This window comes from Vigna unguiculata, chromosome 5 (assembly GCF_037176805.1).
Source record: "Vigna unguiculata cultivar grain cowpea cultivar isolate G323 ecotype 2 chromosome 5, ASM3717680v1, whole genome shotgun sequence".
In the NCBI taxonomy this organism is placed as follows: domain Eukaryota; kingdom Viridiplantae; phylum Streptophyta; class Magnoliopsida; order Fabales; family Fabaceae; genus Vigna; species Vigna unguiculata.
This window is the reverse complement of record NC_140796.1, coordinates 3,910,185-3,930,219: the sequence shown is the minus strand read 5'-3', so window position 1 is coordinate 3,930,219 and position 20,035 is coordinate 3,910,185. Positions and strand designations below refer to the sequence as shown.

At 33.6% G+C, this 20,035-nt stretch overlaps 2 protein-coding genes and 1 pseudogene across 2 annotated transcripts; all 3 read left to right on the top strand.

Moving 5' to 3' along the window:
• The first annotated feature begins 560 nt into the window (after nucleotides 1-560).
• On the top strand, nucleotides 561-2,438 carry LOC114182999 (AAA-ATPase ASD, mitochondrial pseudogene; annotated as a pseudogene).
• Nucleotides 2,439-15,603: 13,165 nt separating this feature from the next.
• On the top strand, nucleotides 15,604-17,750 carry LOC146885994 (uncharacterized). Its single transcript, XM_085673599.1, has 5 exons — nucleotides 15,604-15,990; nucleotides 16,090-16,707; nucleotides 16,790-16,915; nucleotides 17,004-17,530; nucleotides 17,615-17,750. Exons 1-5 carry the CDS (start codon nucleotides 15,961-15,963, stop codon nucleotides 17,748-17,750), a joined length of 1,437 nt encoding a protein of 478 aa, XP_085529725.1. The 5' UTR covers nucleotides 15,604-15,960.
• Nucleotides 17,751-17,762: 12 nt separating this feature from the next.
• LOC146885993 (putative ubiquitin-like-specific protease 1B) lies at nucleotides 17,763-19,103 on the top strand. Its single transcript, XM_085673600.1, has 6 exons — nucleotides 17,763-17,864; nucleotides 17,934-18,056; nucleotides 18,146-18,274; nucleotides 18,359-18,462; nucleotides 18,549-18,639; nucleotides 18,750-19,103. The coding sequence occupies exons 1-6, from the start codon at nucleotides 17,763-17,765 to the stop codon at nucleotides 18,858-18,860; spliced, it is 660 nt and encodes a 219-aa protein (XP_085529726.1). The 3' UTR covers nucleotides 18,861-19,103.
• Nucleotides 19,104-20,035: the final 932 nt, after the last annotated feature.

Sequence of the window (20,035 nt, the reverse complement as noted above, 5' to 3'; positions counted from 1 at the left end):
ATTTAAAATTTATACTGTATTTACAAATATATATATATATATATATATATATATATATATATATATATATATATATATATATTAAAATATAAACTAAAACTGTGTCAGATATTCATAAAATTTCAATTCATCAATCAAATCTAAATTATTTATTTCACTCAAAACTTTATTCATTTAATATTTATATATTTATTTAATTTAAGCCGACCATATACTTAAATTTACTTCATATTTTTTCATATTCAATTTGACGAATTTTTTTTGTTGAGGCGACTCATTTTCAAGGAGAGTTTTTAAATTTTGAATATATAAAGCATTTTCTCATATTTAAATGCAGGCATGACAGTGTAAAGTAGAAAAAAATAACATCTGAGGTCCAAGATCTTTGAATGGTCAGAAATGGCTGCCTCTGATATTACTACAATACAAATGCCAAAAAGTTAAACAAAAAGACAAAAGTATACTAAGAATTTTCGATGAAAATGAGGTGTTACCACTAGGAAACTCTGTGTTCTTTATACACTCTTCCTCCCTATAAATATACAACTTCCACACAAACGCTGATATTTAGAACTCATTGAACAAAACAGGGAAAAATTTCTGAGAAAAACCAGTTTATAGCAATGGGTTCAGAGTGGTCTCTGATAGGGTCATTCACTGCAACAGTTATGATAGCATACACTGTGTTTGACAAGTTCATCCCAACCCACATACGTTCTTATGTACAAATATACGCTCACAAACTAATAGGTTTTCTTTCTCCTTACATCCAAATCACGTTCCCTGAATTCTCAGGCGAACGTCTGAAACACAGTGAGCTTTTCACTGCCATCCAAACCTACCTCGCTCAGAACTCTTCTCAGCGAGCCAGAAAGCTCAAAGCTGAACCTGCCGCCGAGAGCAACAGCCCCTTTCTTCTTTCCATGGACGACAACGAAGAAATCACAGAGATTTTCAACGGGGTCAAGCTCTGGTGGGGTTCTCACAAGAGCATGATCAAAACACAGTCCTTTTCGTTTTACCCTACTTCTGACGAGAAGAGGTTCTACACCCTCACCTTTCACAAGCGCCACAGAGACCTCGTTTCAAACACCTACATCCCCCACGTGTTGGAACAAGGGAAATCGCTCAAACTGAAGAATCGGCAACTGAAGCTGTTCACCAACAATTCTTACACCGGTTGGGGAGGGTATAGAAAATCGAGGTGGAGCCACGTTGTGTTTGAGCACCCTGCGAGGTTTGAAACCCTTGCTATGGAGAAAACAGCGAAGGAAGAGATCATAGAGGATCTTCTCACGTTCAAGAACGGAAAGGAGTATTATGACAAGATAGGGAAGGCTTGGAAGCGTGGTTATTTGCTGTATGGTCCTCCGGGGACTGGAAAATCTACCATGATTGCTGCCATGGCTAATTTCATGTACTATGATGTTTATGATCTTGAGTTGACGGCAGTGAAGGATAACACACAGTTAAGGACACTGCTGATTGAGACAACGAGTAAGTCTATTATTGTGATTGAAGACATAGATTGCTCTCTTGATCTTACTGGGAAGAGGGTGGTGAAAAAGGAGAAGGAAAAGAGTGGGGAGGTGAAGGATCCTGTTAAGAAGGCGGAGGAAGAAGATAACAAAGAGAGCAAGGTGACATTGTCGGGTTTGTTGAACTGCATTGATGGGATTTGGTCGGGTTGTGCAGGAGAGAGGATCATTATTTTTACTACGAACTATGTGGAAAAGCTTGATCCTGCTCTGATTAGAAGTGGAAGAATGGACAAGAAAATAGAACTTTCTTATTGTTGTTACGAGGCTTTTAAGGTTCTTGCCAAGAATTATTTGGATGTTGATTATCATGGTTTGTTTTCTGTGGTTGAGGGGTTGCTGAAAGAGACGAAGATGACACCTGCTGATGTTGCTGAGAACATGATGCCTAAGTCGAAGAGGGATGATGTGGAGACATGCTTGAAGAAGTTGATTGAATCTCTTAAGAAGGCAAAGAAGAAGGCTGAGGAAGAAGAAATTAGGTTGAAGGAGGAGAAGGAAAAGGAGCAGGAGAAGTTAGCAGAAGCAAAGCGTGATGAAAAAGCTGGGAAAGAGGTGAAGGAGAATGGTTTTTCCATTGATATGGGAAAAGGATAAAACTTGAAGATTGAAGTTAATATGCATGCAATATGCTTTTGCTGCAGTGTAGATTCTATTAGAACATGTGATCTATCTGTGAATAAATTATTTGAACTCATGTATATATATTATGTAAATAAGTGTGTACTGGTATGGTGTGCATATTAGGATTTCGTTGTGTAAGGATTTTATGTATATATATTAATTAATGTATTTATAAACTATGTACATGGTTTGTATATTAATGTATTCTATCAGGATTTGAATTTGTATGGTTTAATAATGCATTATTGATGATATGTATATGCTTGGTTATTCCTCCGTTTGGTATATTCTTAATTAGTTATTTTTATACAATAAGTTGTTCTAATTAAAATAAGATGAAGTAGGATGGAGAGAAATAAATAAAAATATGTTTTTGAAGTATTATATAGAAAAATTGTATGAAATATTGCTTTTGTTTCTACAATCAAGTACAACTAGTTTGTTTGATAGACAACTTGTGTATTCTTAGAGTAAATTATCTAAGTCATCTTTTAATGAGTTCAATAGGAATATCAATAAGTCAACACTAGTAAATTTATGAAAAAAAACATAAGATCGCGAAATAATAGTATAAGTAGGATTTGTTTTAAATGACAAAAGATAGAACAATTGTATAAACAAATTGATTTTCTAGATCATTCAAAATTTAATTCTTCATCAATTACTGTATAGTTGTCAAATAGAAATAAATTAATTAAGCAAGAGTTAACCAATTCATTAATATCGTCGCTCGTTGCATGTGTATTCTATAAAGTTTTATTCTTTTACCTCTTAAATCAAACAAACAAAAAGATTATTAGAATTAACAACAAACAAGAATTCTTAATTAAAAAACAAAATTGAGTTATCAACAAATGTTTTAAAAATAATCCTAAGAGCAATTAAAAAAAAAGAAGATTACACTTTATTTTGCAGAAATTGAAGAACACTTAATTGCACATTACCTCAAAATTAAATATGAATTCACAAGATAATCAACCAATAAAGATTTAGCCTTTCATTCTAAAGACAATCAAAATCGTTACAAATAAGAAGAATAAAACATGGTGTGATGAGAAATTGAGTGGTGAGTGATGATCGTTGAACATAGATGAACATCTATTTTATAGTAGTATTTGGTGAACTAAATATGTTTCTTAGAGATAGATCTTTGGCTTTGATTCATTCAATCCAAAGCAATAAATTATATTTCAGATATCTCAGCATGATAGATGATCCAAAATAACATATTTTGGTGCAAAAAATCTAACACAAAAGATGCTCTAAGGTAACAAATCCCATTATAAAGGTGCAACACGACATACGACCTAATGAGTCTTCAAAGCATAGATAATCCAATTACATATCAGTTGACCCAAAGATTCACACAACAAACACCCAATAATTTACACAACAGACGAGTCATTAGTATGACTCCCAAACAAGTATGACTCCCAAACAAGTATGTTGTACACAATGAAATAAGTCGATGGTAGACAAGTCGACAACACATATCTCAAACAAAGATGTGGGTTCACAAATTATATTTTTAGTAGTTTCATGAAGTAGGTGTCTTAATAGCCCACTTATTAGACGTCTTGTGGTTGAAAGATTAGACGCTACTACACTAGAGTTCGCATGAATCAACTCAAATTTTCAATTTTTAAAACACTTCATTTCTTCAAATTATTGGAAAATCCCCAAATCAATATACTAGCATCATCCATAGGTCTATTAAACCATCTATCACTACATCAACAATAGATGACTTATGAACTTATACTTCAATCAGCTAGACAAAACACAAATTAGAACTTTCAGAAAACATTATGCAATACATCACATCATCAAAACTAAGCTCATGATGATCCATTTGATCATCTAGTGATGTTCAACAAATTAAATTATTTATTTAGACTTATTTGGTTAGACAATTTAATGAAGTTCATTTATCTATAACGTAAGCTCATGATGATCCATTCGATCATCTAGTGATGTTCAACAAATTAAATTATCTATTTAGACTTATTTGGTTAAACAATTTAATGAAGTTCATTTATCTATAACGGGTAACATTTATCAAAACATTAAATGAATACATTTAAATTCAATTATGATTCAAAAAAGATAAAATTAAATGTTATAAATGATTGAAAGTATACTCATCAATTATACAAGAAACATCCTTTTAGAATATTATAATTTTCAGCTTTTTCAAGTAGCAACCTGATGAATAGCAATTATTTGTTTGGTTTTTTTTAGTTCAATATTTTCAATTCAAATCTCAAAATCAAGTTCAAGGACAAAAGGGGGTAACGGTGAGGGGAGATCCCACTAAAATGTGGATATCAGAAAAAATGTATAGAAAACTAATATACTAAAATGTGGATATCAGCAAAAATCTATATAATATATTTGTTTTTGAGAAATTATACTCATACGCAAATTATACTGTACGAGAAGAAAGAGAAAGCATGAGAAAATTATTAATTTGTACGAATATCTATTGTAAGACAACTTTTATATATATATATATATATATATATATATATATATATATATATATATATATATATATATATATATATATATATCCAAGCTGTGCCATGGGCTAGTTAATATTAATTAGAAGTTTTTTTTTAATTTTTATTAGTATAACTAAAATTTATTTTATAATTTAAAATATAAAAGCAATTAATTAAATCATATTATAATTGTTTTGCTTTCACAAATTTATACAAATAACTATTGTAAGATCCAATATTTTCTGCCCTTATGTTTAAGGGCTGCCTCAAATCTAATTGGGTCTAAGGGCTAGTCCATAAGGAGCCAAAGACCCTAAACCAGCCTAACACTCTCACTCCTATCTCACTTTCAGAAAGCATAAGTCCTCAAACCCCTTCGTTCTCAATAGAAGCTCTGCTAGGGTTTGATCCTTAGCCTTCGTCAAGGTTGCTAAAGCTCTTTCAACTCCACGTAAGTTGCTCCTTAGCTCATACTAATCTCTCCTAGTCTTATTCTCGTGTTTACTCTGAGGCTCATCTCAATGCCCTTGTCTTGTTCCATTCTGCTATGTTTCCAACTCACTAAGTCGTTTCCGGAACTGTGGTGCTCATTGTTTATGTATACGAGTCATTTGGATAGCTCTTTCTAGGTAAGGGAAGCTAGGGCTTTGTGTTTTAAATGATTTTTGGCCTATTCTTGATTCTGTTTGGTGTTGTATGGGCTATATGTTACTATGAACATGCAAAGTGCTCGTGTTTGTTGTTTGGTGCAAAAATGTAACTGCTGCAGGTGAGAACAAGGGCGAGAACTGATAGTCTCGCCCAAGCGAGCTAGTCTCGCCTAAGTGAGACTTGTAGAGGCTCGCCCAGGCCTTTTGTGCGAGCTATCGCTCAGGCGGGTCATCCTTGTTTTGAGCGAGAGAATGCCTCGCTCAAGCGAGGAGATCTCGCCTAAGCGAGCTAGTGCGAATGGCCATTGTTCTAGATTGTCGAGCTCTCGCCTAGGCGAAGGGAGCTCGCTTGAGCGAGACCCTTCTGCCTGAGCGATGGGCTGCGCGAGGGGTAGGTTTGCTCCTTGTTTTCTTTGTTTTTGGATATTAATCGTATGTTGGGCTGATTATGCAGTTTAAAGTATGAATTGAGTGACTTTGTGTGAATATGATGAATTATGGTTTGTGGCTTATGAGTTTAACATGAATTGAATATGATGAGTTGGGTATGAATTTGATATGAGATATGGAATGGTTCATGGGTGGGCAAATGATGAATTTTGGGTATGATCTTGGCATGTGATTTCAATGAAATGGTTGGTATCAAAATGGCATGGTATTGGTATGAGGTGAAATTCTATATTCATGGATTGGGAAGGATGAGTTGGAATGGATTCAACATGGAATATGAATGAGGATTGGGTTATAAAGGTTGGCATGAGAGTTATGTGCAAGATAAATATTACCTGATTGATTGAGTGTGTTTGGTTTGTGTCAGTGCGTAATTCCTTGAAATCTCTAGGTGAGATTTCAGAGTAGTGCTTCAGTGGTTGGGACGTAATTCTGTGGCCCCTGTTAGTGGGTGTCCATGGTGGTGTCCCATCTATATAATTTGGTAAGGATTCAAGGTAAGGTTGCATCCTGACATTCTAAGGAGTCAGTTAGTCTCACTTAGAGCAGAATGACTCTTGTGGTGAGAGTAGCAGGAGGCCTGAAACTCATTAAGGGCTAACCTGTGTGTGGGGGATTGAATCGTTGTAACACTTGTAACACATAGCTCGGGGGTGAGCAGGGTAATCCACCACAAGTGTAAGCATCCGCTGAATCCGACCAGATTATATGTATCCGAATGAGTCAAGTTAAGTCCTAGTGTATTGATTTGAAGGTCATAACATGCTGGGATGATGTGTGTATATTTGACTGTAAAAGTATATCTGATTGCATGATAAAATCTTTTTGGCTCTAGCTTAACCTTTTGTTTGTTGTATGTTCTGTCTGGTGTGGTTTTCTCTTTTTGCGATGATCATCAACTGATGTGAGCAGATGTGAGAACTTCCCATAGTCAACAGGAAAATGGTGATTCCACAATATAGTCTATCCGGGTTGGATCTCGCTTATTTGAGATTTCTTATAGGGCTAAGGCCCGTGTATTGTATTGCCCCTAGGACTTTATTTCGAATATTGTCTATCTTTGACTCCTTTTGGGTTATAGGCATTGTAGTGAGCGTTAGTATTTTCTTTTAAGTACCTTGGATAACAGTAAGGAGTAACTTTATACTCCGCAACTTGCTATTTATATTATTCGAGGTAAGATTTTATTTAATTATGTTATTATTTAAATGGAGTGTTACAGTTATTGTTATTAAAACTTAAAAAAAAAATTAAGCTGCTCAATAATTATACGGATAATATAATCCAAAAATTTCTCACTTAACATTTTCTGTAGCCAAAAACAAAAATCAATTGACTAAAAAGCAAGTGTACCAATCTTAGTATTATTGTCTAATTTTTTTTTTCAAGTTCATATCTAACCAATTTCACAATTATATTTCACTATTTAAAATGTCTCCAATAAAAAATTGATTAATTTTATTTCTTGAATTATTTATGATAATTCATTTCCTGACGGTTTAAACCTTTTAGAAATTATTTTGATTAAAATGTTTGAAATTTAACAATTCTTTAAGGTTCACAACCGTAAAGCATGTTCACTACAATATTAACCCATATATCTTTCCTTGTCTTGCTTCTGAAACTCTCAAAATCTAAAATTCATCAACAATATCTCAGATCATAAAATAAGCAATAATATGTTCATACCATTTGAAGACTTTGGTCAATATATTAGTGCATGTCTTGGACTATCATAAAATAAATTCTCAAAAACGGTTATATAGTAAGAGTTGACAGGAGAAAAAGAAACATTAATAGTGAGAGTTGACAGGAGAAAAAGAAACATTAACGAGATAAAAAATTCAATATTAATACTGAACAAAAACTTGACAAGTGACTACAGTAAAAATAAAATAAAAATAAAAAATAGACACCAAAAATATATTAAAGTCAAATTTCATAATATATGAATTTGTTTGTTTGTAACAACTAGCTGAGTATTTGAGTTGGGTTACTATTTGAAATGCGAGGGTTTTGGCTCAATTTGTTTACATCACGTATTAAACAAGTTTGCTTATGATTTTTGTGGAATTGTTCGTAAATTATGGATATGCTCAACTAGCTTGTACGTTTACTCATCCACACCTTCGTTAATATATGAAACTTGATCAGTACATTCATAAAAAACTTTATTTAATACATATTATTTAGGTTTAATTATTTTTTTTCCTGTTTTTATTCAAAAATGTCAAATTAATCCTTCCCTTCTTTTAAATTTCAATTTGGTCTCGATTTTTAAAAAAATGATACAATTTTGTCCTTTTTTGTTAAATTTTTTGAAATTGATTAAGAATTTTTTTCATCAAAATTGAAGTTGTTAATAAGAATGATTTGCTTTATTGGTATAATTAACATTATCATAGTGCCAATTTTGTTAAAAGATCATTAATTCGGTTCAAAAAATTTAACAGAAATGATCAAATTGCATCAATTTTTTAAAAATTGAGATCAAATTGAAACTTAAAAAATCTAGTGAACCAATTTCACACTTTTGAACAAAAGCAGAGATCAAATTAAACCTATTATTTATTATTATATTATTGAATTTATTAGCTGAAATAGATTTTTTTTAATAAAATATTTCAACTATTTCTTTTACTTTACTTACACATCAACCGCTGAACTGGCACTAAAAAAATATTTTATAAAAATATAATTTTAATTTAGAAAAGAATTAGTCACTATAATAACCAATTTAGATACTAATTTTTAAAATAAAAAATTATTAATTACTAAAATAGTCACTAATAAAAATTTATAATTGGTTGAGTTTTTTAAATTTTAGCTACTAAGATATTTGCTTTAAAAGAAATAAATTACTAAATATTAGCTATGAAAATTTTTTTCTACTAAAAAAATTAGTTTCTAAATTAATTTTTAATTAATTAGTAGTCAATTTAATAACTAATTATAATTATTTATTTATAATCATAACTATTTTAATAATTAATAATTTTTAATTTTATAAACTGATATTTAAATTGATTGTTATAGTGATTAATAATTTTTTATTATTAAAATTAAATATTATTTAAGAGTTTGTTTTAGTTCGTGATTACTAAAATATTTAGAAACATTATGGGAAAATAAAATCTGAAAACACGACTTTTGAAAGAGTTCATTTTTTTTTTTGTTTTTCTTTTTGTAAAAGTTAAGCAGTATATTATAATTTAATTTTATGAAAAAGTACCTATATTAATATAAACAAATATAAAGTATATCCGTTAACACAGCGTTTTGTAGTGATATGTCGAATCAAACAAGGTTCTTGAAAAAAGCACGTCCAGTTGTAGAAAGTAAAATCGCTTTATCTAAAAGTAACGAAACAAAAAACAGAATTCCGGAAGCTTTATTTGATGAAAGAGTAATAAATTCCTAACATACAACGTGATACATTGCCGACAACGTGATTTAAACACTGTAAACGACCACAACCACATATATTTTGTTACTCAATTACTAAATTAATTGCAAAAGTTCTTATGTTAAGCTATTATTGCTTCTGCGTCTTTTCCCAAAGATTTGTTAATTTAATTCACTGCTTCTGTTGTGGAACGGTGCCGTATGATAGGGGCTTTTCAGGAGTAGTCACAATTTTAATTACCTACGATCCTGTTGCTGTTTTACTGTGTGGCCACCAATGTTTATGAACTCTGTCGCATTGTTTAATATATCAACATATCACTGTTTTCTTTACAAAATCTATTATTAGACTGTGTTCGAAGTGAATGAATGAAAAAACTAAAGATAAAATCCTCTTGGATTTTAATTTCAAGAAAGAAATAGTAAATTCATATTTTGTTAGATTGTACCTCTTGTATAAGTAATTTTAGAAAAATATTAATTTATGATGATATTCAGATTGGGGTGTGAGAAAAGAAGTCTCACATCGATGAGAACTTACTTTGGGGCTTCCTTCTTTTAATGTTATAAAAGGAGTTTTTCCTTAGGAAATCATCCCAAAGTCTCTCCCTTTCTATTCTTTCTACTTTATTTGCTTGAGAGAAGAATTAAGAGAGAATATTAGTTTCTCCTCTAAGAGAGAAGGTTAGTTTCTCCTTTAAGGTTCTCCTTGTATTAGTTTCTTCTATTTCTAAGAGAGGGGTTGTCATTATTTTCTCCTTGGGATTAGAGAGAATGATATGTAATTTTTCTTTTTCTTGAATAAATTATATTTGTTGCCTATTATCTATTTTTTTGTTCCTTTATTTTCATCTTTTATTTTAGTTAAGAGTACTTCTGCTGGTACTCTGATACCCAACAGTGGTATCAGAGCTGTTGGTTCGTGTGATTATATTCCGCTGCTATTGTCATTAGAATAGTGTTGTGATAGTGGATAAAGTGTGGTAGTGTGAAAGTGCATGTCTAGGAAAATTCTGGCTAGGAAAGACTTGGTACTTAAGCGTGTCCATTAGTGACCCACCTCTCTTTTCTCATTGTGGAAACTGAAGATGAAGGCAATTTTGAGAAAGGACAATTGTCTAGCGGCAATTGAAGAAAAACCTGTGGGCATTACAGATAAAAAGTGGAAGGAAATAGATAACAATGCTATAGCAAATTTTCACTTAATATTGGCAGATGCGGTTTTATCCAACATTGTGGAGAAGACTACAACGAAGGAGATTTGAGATACTCTCACAAGCCTGTACGAGGTTAAGTCACTTCACACAAGAATATTCTTGAAGAGAAAACTTTATACTCTTCGAATGAGTGAGTCCACATCGGTGACAGACCACATTAACAATCTAAATACGTTGTTTGCCTAACTTTCAGCGGCAAATTTCAACATAATTGAAAATGAACGTGCGGAGCTTCTAATACAGAGTTGACCTGATTCGTATGATCAGCTTGTCATCAACATTACAAATTACAAAGTTGCTGACCTCCTACACTTTGAGGATGTTGTCGGAGCTCTTCTTGAAGAAGAATCCAGGCGAAAGAACAAAGAGGATATGGTGGAAAGTGCAAGGCAAATAGAAGCTTTGGTGATGACAAGAGGTAGATCAACAGAACGTGAATCTAGTGGGAGTCAGTCTCATGATAGATGTCAAAGTAAGAAGCATCTCAAATGCTACCATTGTGGCAAAAGAGGGCATGTGAAGAAAGATTGTTGGCATTTGAAGAATGGAGGAAAGAACTCTAAGGCATCAACCTCACAAGGTTGTATGGCAAATACCTCAGAGGACGAAGATATTCTGTGAAGAAGAGGAGAGATATGGTAAGTCATGAAAGCGCAAAAGATCATGGTAGATGTGTATGTGCTTTTGGGAGATACGTTGCAGGAAGCTAATGCAATGGTTGCATCGACAAGTCAAGAAGAAGCGATGTTGATGTGACATCGTAAACTTGGGTATAAGTCAGAGCGAAGTTTGCAAATCCAGGCAGAACGTAATCTTTTACTCGGGCTCAAGAAGGTTGTTTTACCTCTACGCGAGCATTGTGTGGTAAGCTAACAAACATAGTTATAGATCGCAGATTGCTAGCTTGACTACCAGAAAAAAAGAAAACACAAGAAGACTTGATTATTCTGATGTAAGGGAATCACCAGAGTTATCACTAGGAGAATCAAAGTTTACTCCAAGAGATTGTGGGTGTACTACATCAAGAGAAAGTCAAATGTGTTGTTACCAGTTCAAGGAATCCAAAGCACGAGTAGAGCTTGAAACTGGGGAAAATTAAGTGCTTGGGTTATGCTAACAATGTGAAGGGGTACCACCTGTGGGTCCCACTACCCACAAGGTTATTGTTAAGCAGAAATGAAATGATGCTCCAACCAAAAGGCATTAAAGAACAAGAAAACTTGGTTTGCATGGTTGAACAAATCTCAGTACGGTTTAAAGAGAGCTCAGGTGTTCGTACCAGAGATTTGATTCCTTCATAAGCCTCGGTTATAACAGACTGGGTGTTTAGACCATTGATGTTGTATGTGGATGACATGTTGGAGGTAGGTCCCAACAAAGTTCAAATCCAGGAATTGAAGACACAATTGGCTAGGAAGTATGAGAAAAAGGACTTGGAACCAGCAAACAAGGATTTCAGGGATGCAAATTCACGAGACAAAAAAGATAGGAAGGTTTGGCTTTCTCAGAAGAAATACTTACTGATAATCTTGCGACGCTTCAACATGCAAGATTGCAAGCCAATTTCTACCCCACTTTCTATCAATTGTTCCTCACGTATGAGTCTTAGCAGTGAAGTGGAGAGGATGGAGAAGTCTCGAGTACCGAGTGCATCGGTGGTGGACAGGCTTATGAATGTTATCATGTGTACAAGACCAGACATTGCACAAGCATTGGTTGTGGTTAGTAGGTTCACGGCGGGTTTGGTGGAAAGCAGTGAAGTATTAACAAGAGGTCCTTAGAAGGAACCTCGGGTGTTGCATTGCGTTTTGGAGGATCGGAATTATGTGTCAATGAAGTCTACGTGGATTCGATCCTACTGAAGTCTACCAGAAGAACAAGCAACATGAAGGCAGAGAATAAAGCATGGTGTGAAGAGTTGATTAATTTCATCAAAATCTTCAAGTGGGAGATTGTGAGAAAAGAAGTCCCACATCGATGGAAACTTACTTTGGGGCTTACTTTTAATGTTATAAAAGGAGTCGAGTGTTATAAAAGGAAATCATCCTAAAGTCTCTCCCTTTCTATTCCTTTTACTTTATTTGCTTGAGAGAATAATTAAGAGAGAATATTAGTTTCTCCTATAAGAGAGAAAGTTAGTTTCTCCTTTAAGGTTTTCCTTGTATTAGTTTCTCCTATTTCCAAGAGAGGGGTTGTCATTATTTTCTCCTTGGGATTAGAGAGAATGATATGTAATTTTTTCTTTTCTTGAATAAATTATATTCGTTGCCTATTATCTATTTTTTTGTTCCTTTATTTTTCATCTTTTATTTTAGTTGAAAGTACTTGTGCTGGTACTCTAATACCCAACATGGGGAAGTAAATTTATATAGGTGTCTTTTTAATATTTTAATTTATCAAAATTATTAATTTGTAAACTCAATTCAAGTTAAAGGTTAGAAAAAATAGTTTGCTAACTATTAACTACTTTTTTTAAATAGAGATTTAACCATGTTTTTAGATAATATATATTTGGAATATGATGGTATTATTTCCGATAATTTGATTTCAAGACACAAGGCAAATAAATATATTCACGTCAAACATGAATTCTTCTCTACTCAATATGCAAACAAAAGTTTTTTTTTTTTTTAAATATGTTTTTACTTTCTTAATTTTTAGTGAAATTGATATTAGTCACTCTTCAGAATTTTTGGATTAATTTAATCTTTCATCTATAAAAATGTGTAGATTTAATATTTTTATGTAAGCATAAACGTAGAATATGATCATAATATTGATACTAACAATCAATCATAAGCAATATCCCATACTGATAATCATGTTGTAAATAGTAAAGGGAAGCGTATCTGAATTAGCCATAACAATGTCCTTTAGAGCACTACTGATCAATGATCTTCCTCCTGTAGAGCACCCTTATTTCCCTTTGATTTTCTCTCTTGACGGAGATAAAGAGAAAGGAACAGGAAAAGTACGTTATGACTCTGTGTGTGCTCTCAGAAGGAGACCACGACCATTTATAAACTGAATTACTTAAGTTTTAGTATTTCTAATTTGGCCCCTCATTAAATTAGAAATTACTAACTGATCTCTACACAATATTTATTTTCATGACATATGCCTTTAGCCAAATCTTTAATTTAGTCAGATCACTTTATTATTTGGCTTATAAATAATGGCCCTAACACATTTAATTATGTATCATATATATGCATGACCCAAAATTACTAACATTTTATACCAAATTTTGTTAATTTTATTTGACGTAAATGTGTTTCTCACTTGATATTGAAGTATAAATATCAATTTCACTAAAAATTAAGGAAGTAAAAACATATTTAAACAAAAAAAAAAACTTTTGTTACAGTAAAGCATATATGTGTCAAACGGTGTAAACAACTCAAATACTATCTTGAGACGTGTTTGAAATGTTAAATAAATTTACAAAATTTGGTTAAAAAAGATTAAATTCACATATTTCTAATTGGCTCAAAATGTTAAAGAAGAACTAATTTCAATTTTCACTAAAAGTTAAAGGACCAAAAACATATTTAACTTTTTTTTATCTTTCCTAGTTCCTTTTTACTTGATTATATGGTTTATCTCATGATTCTTTTATCACATATAATTTGTAACATTTAATGCATTATTTGTTTTCATTATTAAAAAAAAACTTGTGACAAAAATCATTAGTCACAAAACATGAAATATATTATGATAAAATTATCAAATTCAAAACTTACAACAAATGTCATCAAAGAATAATAATAGTTATAAATATAGTTATGCATCGACTATTTATATTATTATTTCTTTAACAAATTATCAGAGTAAAGACTACTAAAATAGTTATAAAATCCATCAATGTTGTTAAAAACACAACTAAATTTTTTTGAGAGATAACTCCTTTACAAGTGGTAATGGTTGTAATAATGAAGAACATCTCAATGATGGATATGTCTCTTAGTTTCTACATCACCAAGCTCATTATGAGCAAATCAAGAAGAGGAAATTATATTAGGGAGGAGGGTGAACCTCCAAGAAGGTGAATATGGTAGTTCATCACAAAATTAGGAGAGAAGATTGTATGAACTTGTGAAGCCCAACCCTTCTTTCAATGAGGGCATATTCACCTTCTTATAGGTTTACAGTGTATCATCACCATTGTGGAGATTTTCTTTTGACACGTCCCTTTATGCCTTGATGTTCCTAGGTCATTCCAATTTTCTACACAAGACGATTATGTGTGTTGTGTGTGACAACCAGGTTTAGGACCATGTTGCACCAAAGCCACCAAGTTTGGATCCTTAAGTTTCTACCTCTAGTAATGATATTAATGAATACGCAATCGATAACACTAAACAGAACAACAATTATTTAGATGATATACTCGTCAAATGGATTGGTGAGCAATCTAATCAACTACGAATTTAGAGTAGATTGTCTAAGTTTTAAATTTTGACTTATTGTATTTTTTTTTTCGGAAACGTTATTTTGACACCCTTTCCCCCACTCACTTTTGACACCGGGACACGTGTCAGACGCACAACAGTTCAGTTTTTTAAATTTTATTTCTCAGCAAAATGGTGTCACGTGCGGGTGGTTGGAGAAAAAGGAACAAAAGCAATCGTGGAGTGAAGTGAAAAGTGAAGGTTTGGTTTTTAGAGGGAAAAAACGTAAAAACAGCAGTGTTCGCCGGTGGGAAAAAAAGTCACACGAAACATCCTCGTCGGCACATCATCGTCCTGAACGGAAGGCTGCCGGAGAATAGAACGAGGACTGCGCCTATTGAAGTTCTGAGGTGGGTATGTTTTGTCCTTCGATTTCTGGTTTGTGTGAGTATGTTTGTAAAGGTGTGGCCTTTCCCGGTGGATTTTCTGGTGGAGGAGGTTGTGGTTGCTGTTTGTCCGTTAACAGCTGTGTTTATTTTTTTTTCCGTTTGCGTCGTGGCAGAATGCAGAGGAGAATCGTGGAGAGGATTTGGTAAAGGTTGGGGCTTTCGCATAGAGACGGAGAAGAAGGTGGAGGATTCCGCTGGAGCACCAATGCGAGACATATCTTCATCTCTTGCCAACCCGGTTCTGATTTTGTTTTACACTGTTATTGTGATTATTGAAGAAATCTAATTTGCAGCCATGTTGAAATTTTACTTAGAAAGATTGTTTGTCACGGTTGTGTATCCTAAAATGTGGTGTCTATGAAGTGCGATTTATGTATGGGGTTATAGTTTTATGTTTTTGAAACACAGGGTCCATATTGTTTCATTTATAGTTAAGTTTTATTTGTACATTGTAAGTCTAATAGTGATGTTTGTTGTGATTTTCCGTTTGTGTGTAGGTGTGATTTGTTTTGTTTAGTTCCAAATGCATTGGCTATGATTGAATATGTCCATTTTGTTATGTGGTTATTGGCCATGTTTGAATATGTTCATTTGGTTGTTGTAATAATTGCATATGTGAACTTTTAATAATTGATGTGGTTAATTGTTTTAAAATTTTGTTTGTGTCTAAATACGAATTGTTTTGCATTGGGCAGTGATATTTGGTGTTATTGAATTCAAGTGTTGGAAATCATGGCTCTTACCCATGCAATTAATGATAAGGTTGGTTGAATATGGTATTGGTTTTTGTTGTGTGCTTGATGTACCAATTATTGGGAATTTGGTTGTTTATACATTGTTTATGTTTGTGGTGTATGATAGGCTCGGCTGCGTACTTTCTGTTATACAAAGTATATTGTGGAAATGAACGGGTTTATCTTGGATAGGCACCGTGCAAAGATTAGAGACACACCATTCAAATGGTGTTTGCATATGGATAAAGCTTTAGCTATTTGCAACCCACTTATGTTAGAGTTGGTTAAGCGTTGGTTTTCTGTAAACAATTCTTTTCGTATCATGCAACGGTCTGTCCCTTTAACCATAGGTGACATTTGTATGTGTTTAGGATTAGGCGTTGGTGGAATAGATGTAGAATTTGATAAGAACGTGTGCGGTACTGTGGGTTCACTTTTGAGTGGTGAATTGATAACAATTGACAATGTTATTGAGAAGATGAAGTTGTTGGTAGGGAGCAAGGTTGATGATGTGGATAATGTATGCCGTATGTATCTCTTTGTTTGTTTCGCCGTACTATATTTTCCAAGGAATTCCAAAAACGTCTGTAATATTCCTTGTAGTATTTTAGACAATATAGACGGTTTGTCTAAATACAATTGGGCGAAAGCAGTACATAGTTATTTGGTAAGGAGCATTGGTCGGGCATTTTTGGCATTAGGTCAACGTGAGATCTGCTTGAGCGGTTCAGCTGTAGTGTTGCAAGTAAGCATTTGTATTACATATGTTTAAGTTACCTTTTCGTTGTATATTGAATCATTTAATGGAGTGTGTGTTTTTGTTGCAGCTATGGGCTGTTGAACGACTCGGTTTATGTGGCCCACAAAGAGATTTTGTTTTCCCAAGAATTCTCAGTTGGCCAGATGTAACGTTGAAGACAAGAAGGATTGAGATGCATTTTGTGGATACCCAAGTAATGAAATTGTGCTGCTGTTTCAATTTAATGTTATGATGTGGTTGTCATTGATTAAAATTTGTATGTAATTTGTTTTGTGATTCAGATAATTTGGGATTGGAGTTTGAAAGAAGAGGATTATGGGAATGAGTTAATTCGTGCAGCTTTGACTTTTGGTGAGGATAGTGACGCTCATGATGAAGATGAAGATGAGAGGTCAATTTCTAAGAAAGCTTTGTTGAAAAGGTTGAAAAGGCATGGAAAAAGCATACGCAAGATGAAGAAGAGAATATCTTTCCTCCATGATAAGATAATGTCCGCAAGTAATGTTGCGGAGGAAGATAATGGTGAAGATGTTGATGCAGGATGTGATGTAGCTGAAGATGGAGAAGGTGCTGATGTGCAAAGTGAAGGTGTTCAAAATGTTCATTTAACAGGTGCTGTGTCTGTTAATGAAGAAGAAATGGCGCAAGGGATAGACTTGAATTGTGCAGCAGATATTGGTGTCAGAAACGACTTGTCTGCGGGTGCAGTTGTCATGCCATGCGTTTCATTGCAGCCTCCTTCTGCTGCCATGAAAGTGGACTTATTGAAGCTGTACAATAGTGTGACTTGTTACGGTGTCCCATATAGGTACTTTTACTTAAGTAGGTAATTTATTTGTGAAATATTAATATTTGTTTTTATGTAATACTAATTGTTTATTGTTGATGGTAGGGTTGTCTGTAATATAAATGGTCAGATATTGGGAACCTCTGAATGTAATGGTTTTGGTCCAGGGATGAAAGTTGACAACATGGTAATTTTACTTACACTTACACCGATTATTTTGCTAGTGTTGATTTCACTTTGACGAAAGCAGTACATGTCTGTGCATGCTGTCCTTTTTGCTGCAAGCACGATGATGTATTGTGAACGACGTTTGTTTGGGCATGTTAAGAGAATTGCTTTCAATCCTTTATATGCGGTAAACATTGTACATTAATTGGTGTAATTTTTTGACAAAAGCTAATGGTATGCCCTTGTGTTCTTGTAGAGCCATGTCCTTCACGACTCCCGCAAGATTAAGGTTAACAGACGCCAGTGGACGTTGAAAGATTATCAGACCTACTATCGTCCTGGTCTTTTTGCTTTACAAGATATATTGACTGCAGATTTTGTGAGATTGATGGAGTTAGATTTCTTTTAATATGATTGAATTTGTTGCTCTTTATAGTGGTTGATTTTTTTTTTTTACTTTTGATGTAGTTGTTTGCCCCAATTGTTCATGACTATCATTGGTGGTGCTATGTTGTGAAGTGTGATACAAAACAGTTTTTTGTGTTGGATTCGCTTGGCCATTGTAGGAAGGAGCGGAAAAGAATAGACAATGCTATTGTAAGTATTTATTGGCCACCATGCATTTAGTAGATAAGTAATTTCTTTGGCAATGTAATAAATTCTTTACGTTGGACCTTATAGGCACATAATTTGTCATTGTTGTTTGGGATGTTGATGAATTGTGGTGATGAGTCAATGCCTAACTTTGAAGTGCATCACGAAATGACTCCAATTCAACCAAACTTGTAAGTTGTTGAGATTATCAATTTTATTTAGAGATAATTGATGTAATACGTATTGTGCAATCAATGCTTTTGAATGGTGTTTGTAGATATGATTGTGGTGTCATTGTTTTGAAGATGATGGAGATTTGGGATGGTTCAAAAAAATTTGATGGGAATACCATGCCTGCATTTACAAATGTAAGTTGGAAGTTGCATATTGTTAAATGTAGGTAGTTGTCATTGATTTTTAAAAGTATTGTTTTAATGTTTCCTATAAATGATTGAGTTTGATATAACATATTTTGTAGGAACAACTTCAAATGATAAGGCAGGACTACATCTGTCAATGGGTTCTAGATGTAGATAACATTGAAAGAGAAAGAGTTGTTCAACACTTTGGATTGATGCTGACCACTTAGACGTTGGCTGACGGACTTTTGTGGCATGTACATAGGTGGATATGTTAATATGATGGTGCATAAATTTTGATGTCATGAAAGGATGACTGTAATGTTTTGAGAAATTGTTTTTATTATCCTCATTGTAATGTAAGTTGTACAAGACTGTCAGTTGCACCAGATGTTAGGAATTAGTTAGTTATGTGAAGATGACATGATATAATTTTTTGATAATATATACATGTCATCCCAGTGGTTCTTTCATGTTTATTGTTTATGCAATTAATATTGATGTCTGTGTTTTGTTATGACACATTTAACAATATGGAAATTCGTTTTGGGCACAAACTGTTCCAATTGGTTTATTTGTACAAAAAACATAAGGCCAGTCCCCGTTTCAGAGCACATAACTCCCCACCAGGGTGTTAATGGGGGTATTGTGGTGCAGTGGTTGATGTAAGGCCACACTTTTGAAGTCCTGACTCCCCACTTCTTTCCATATAAATGATACCATTATTGGACATAAATAAATGTAAACGTTGACCTATTTTAGGTGGGAGGGCAAAGTTGAAGTTTGGAAATTCGTTGTGGGCACAAACTGTTCCTATTGGTTTATTTGTACAAAATACATAAGGCCAGTCCCCGTTTCAGAGCTCATAACTCCCCACCTGGGTGTTAATGGGGGTATTGTGGTGCAGTGGTTGATGTAAGCCCACACTTTTGAAGTCCTGACTCCCCACTTCTTTCCATATAAACGATACCATTATTGGACATAAGTAAATGTAAACGTTGACCAATTTTAGGTGGGAGGGCAAAGTTGAAGTTTGGAAATTCGTTTTGGGCACAAACTGTTCCAATTGGTTTATTTGTATAAAAAACATAAGGCCAGTCCCCGTTTCAGAGCACATAACTCCCCACCTGGGTGTTAATGGGGGTATTGTGGTGCAGTGGTTGATGTAAGCCCACACTTTTGAAGTCCTGACTCCCCACTTCTTTCCATATAAACGATACCATTGTTGGAGGGCAGATGTTTTTTTAAACAAAATAAATTATTAGGCTCCCCACGTAATTCCACATAAGTCCCCATGTACTTTTCATTCTTATTGATGGAGTTCAGCGCTGATCCCGTCGTTCCTGAAGTGCATAATAAGTCCACATATTTGAAGTCATAAGTTCCCACCTAATTCTTATGGCTG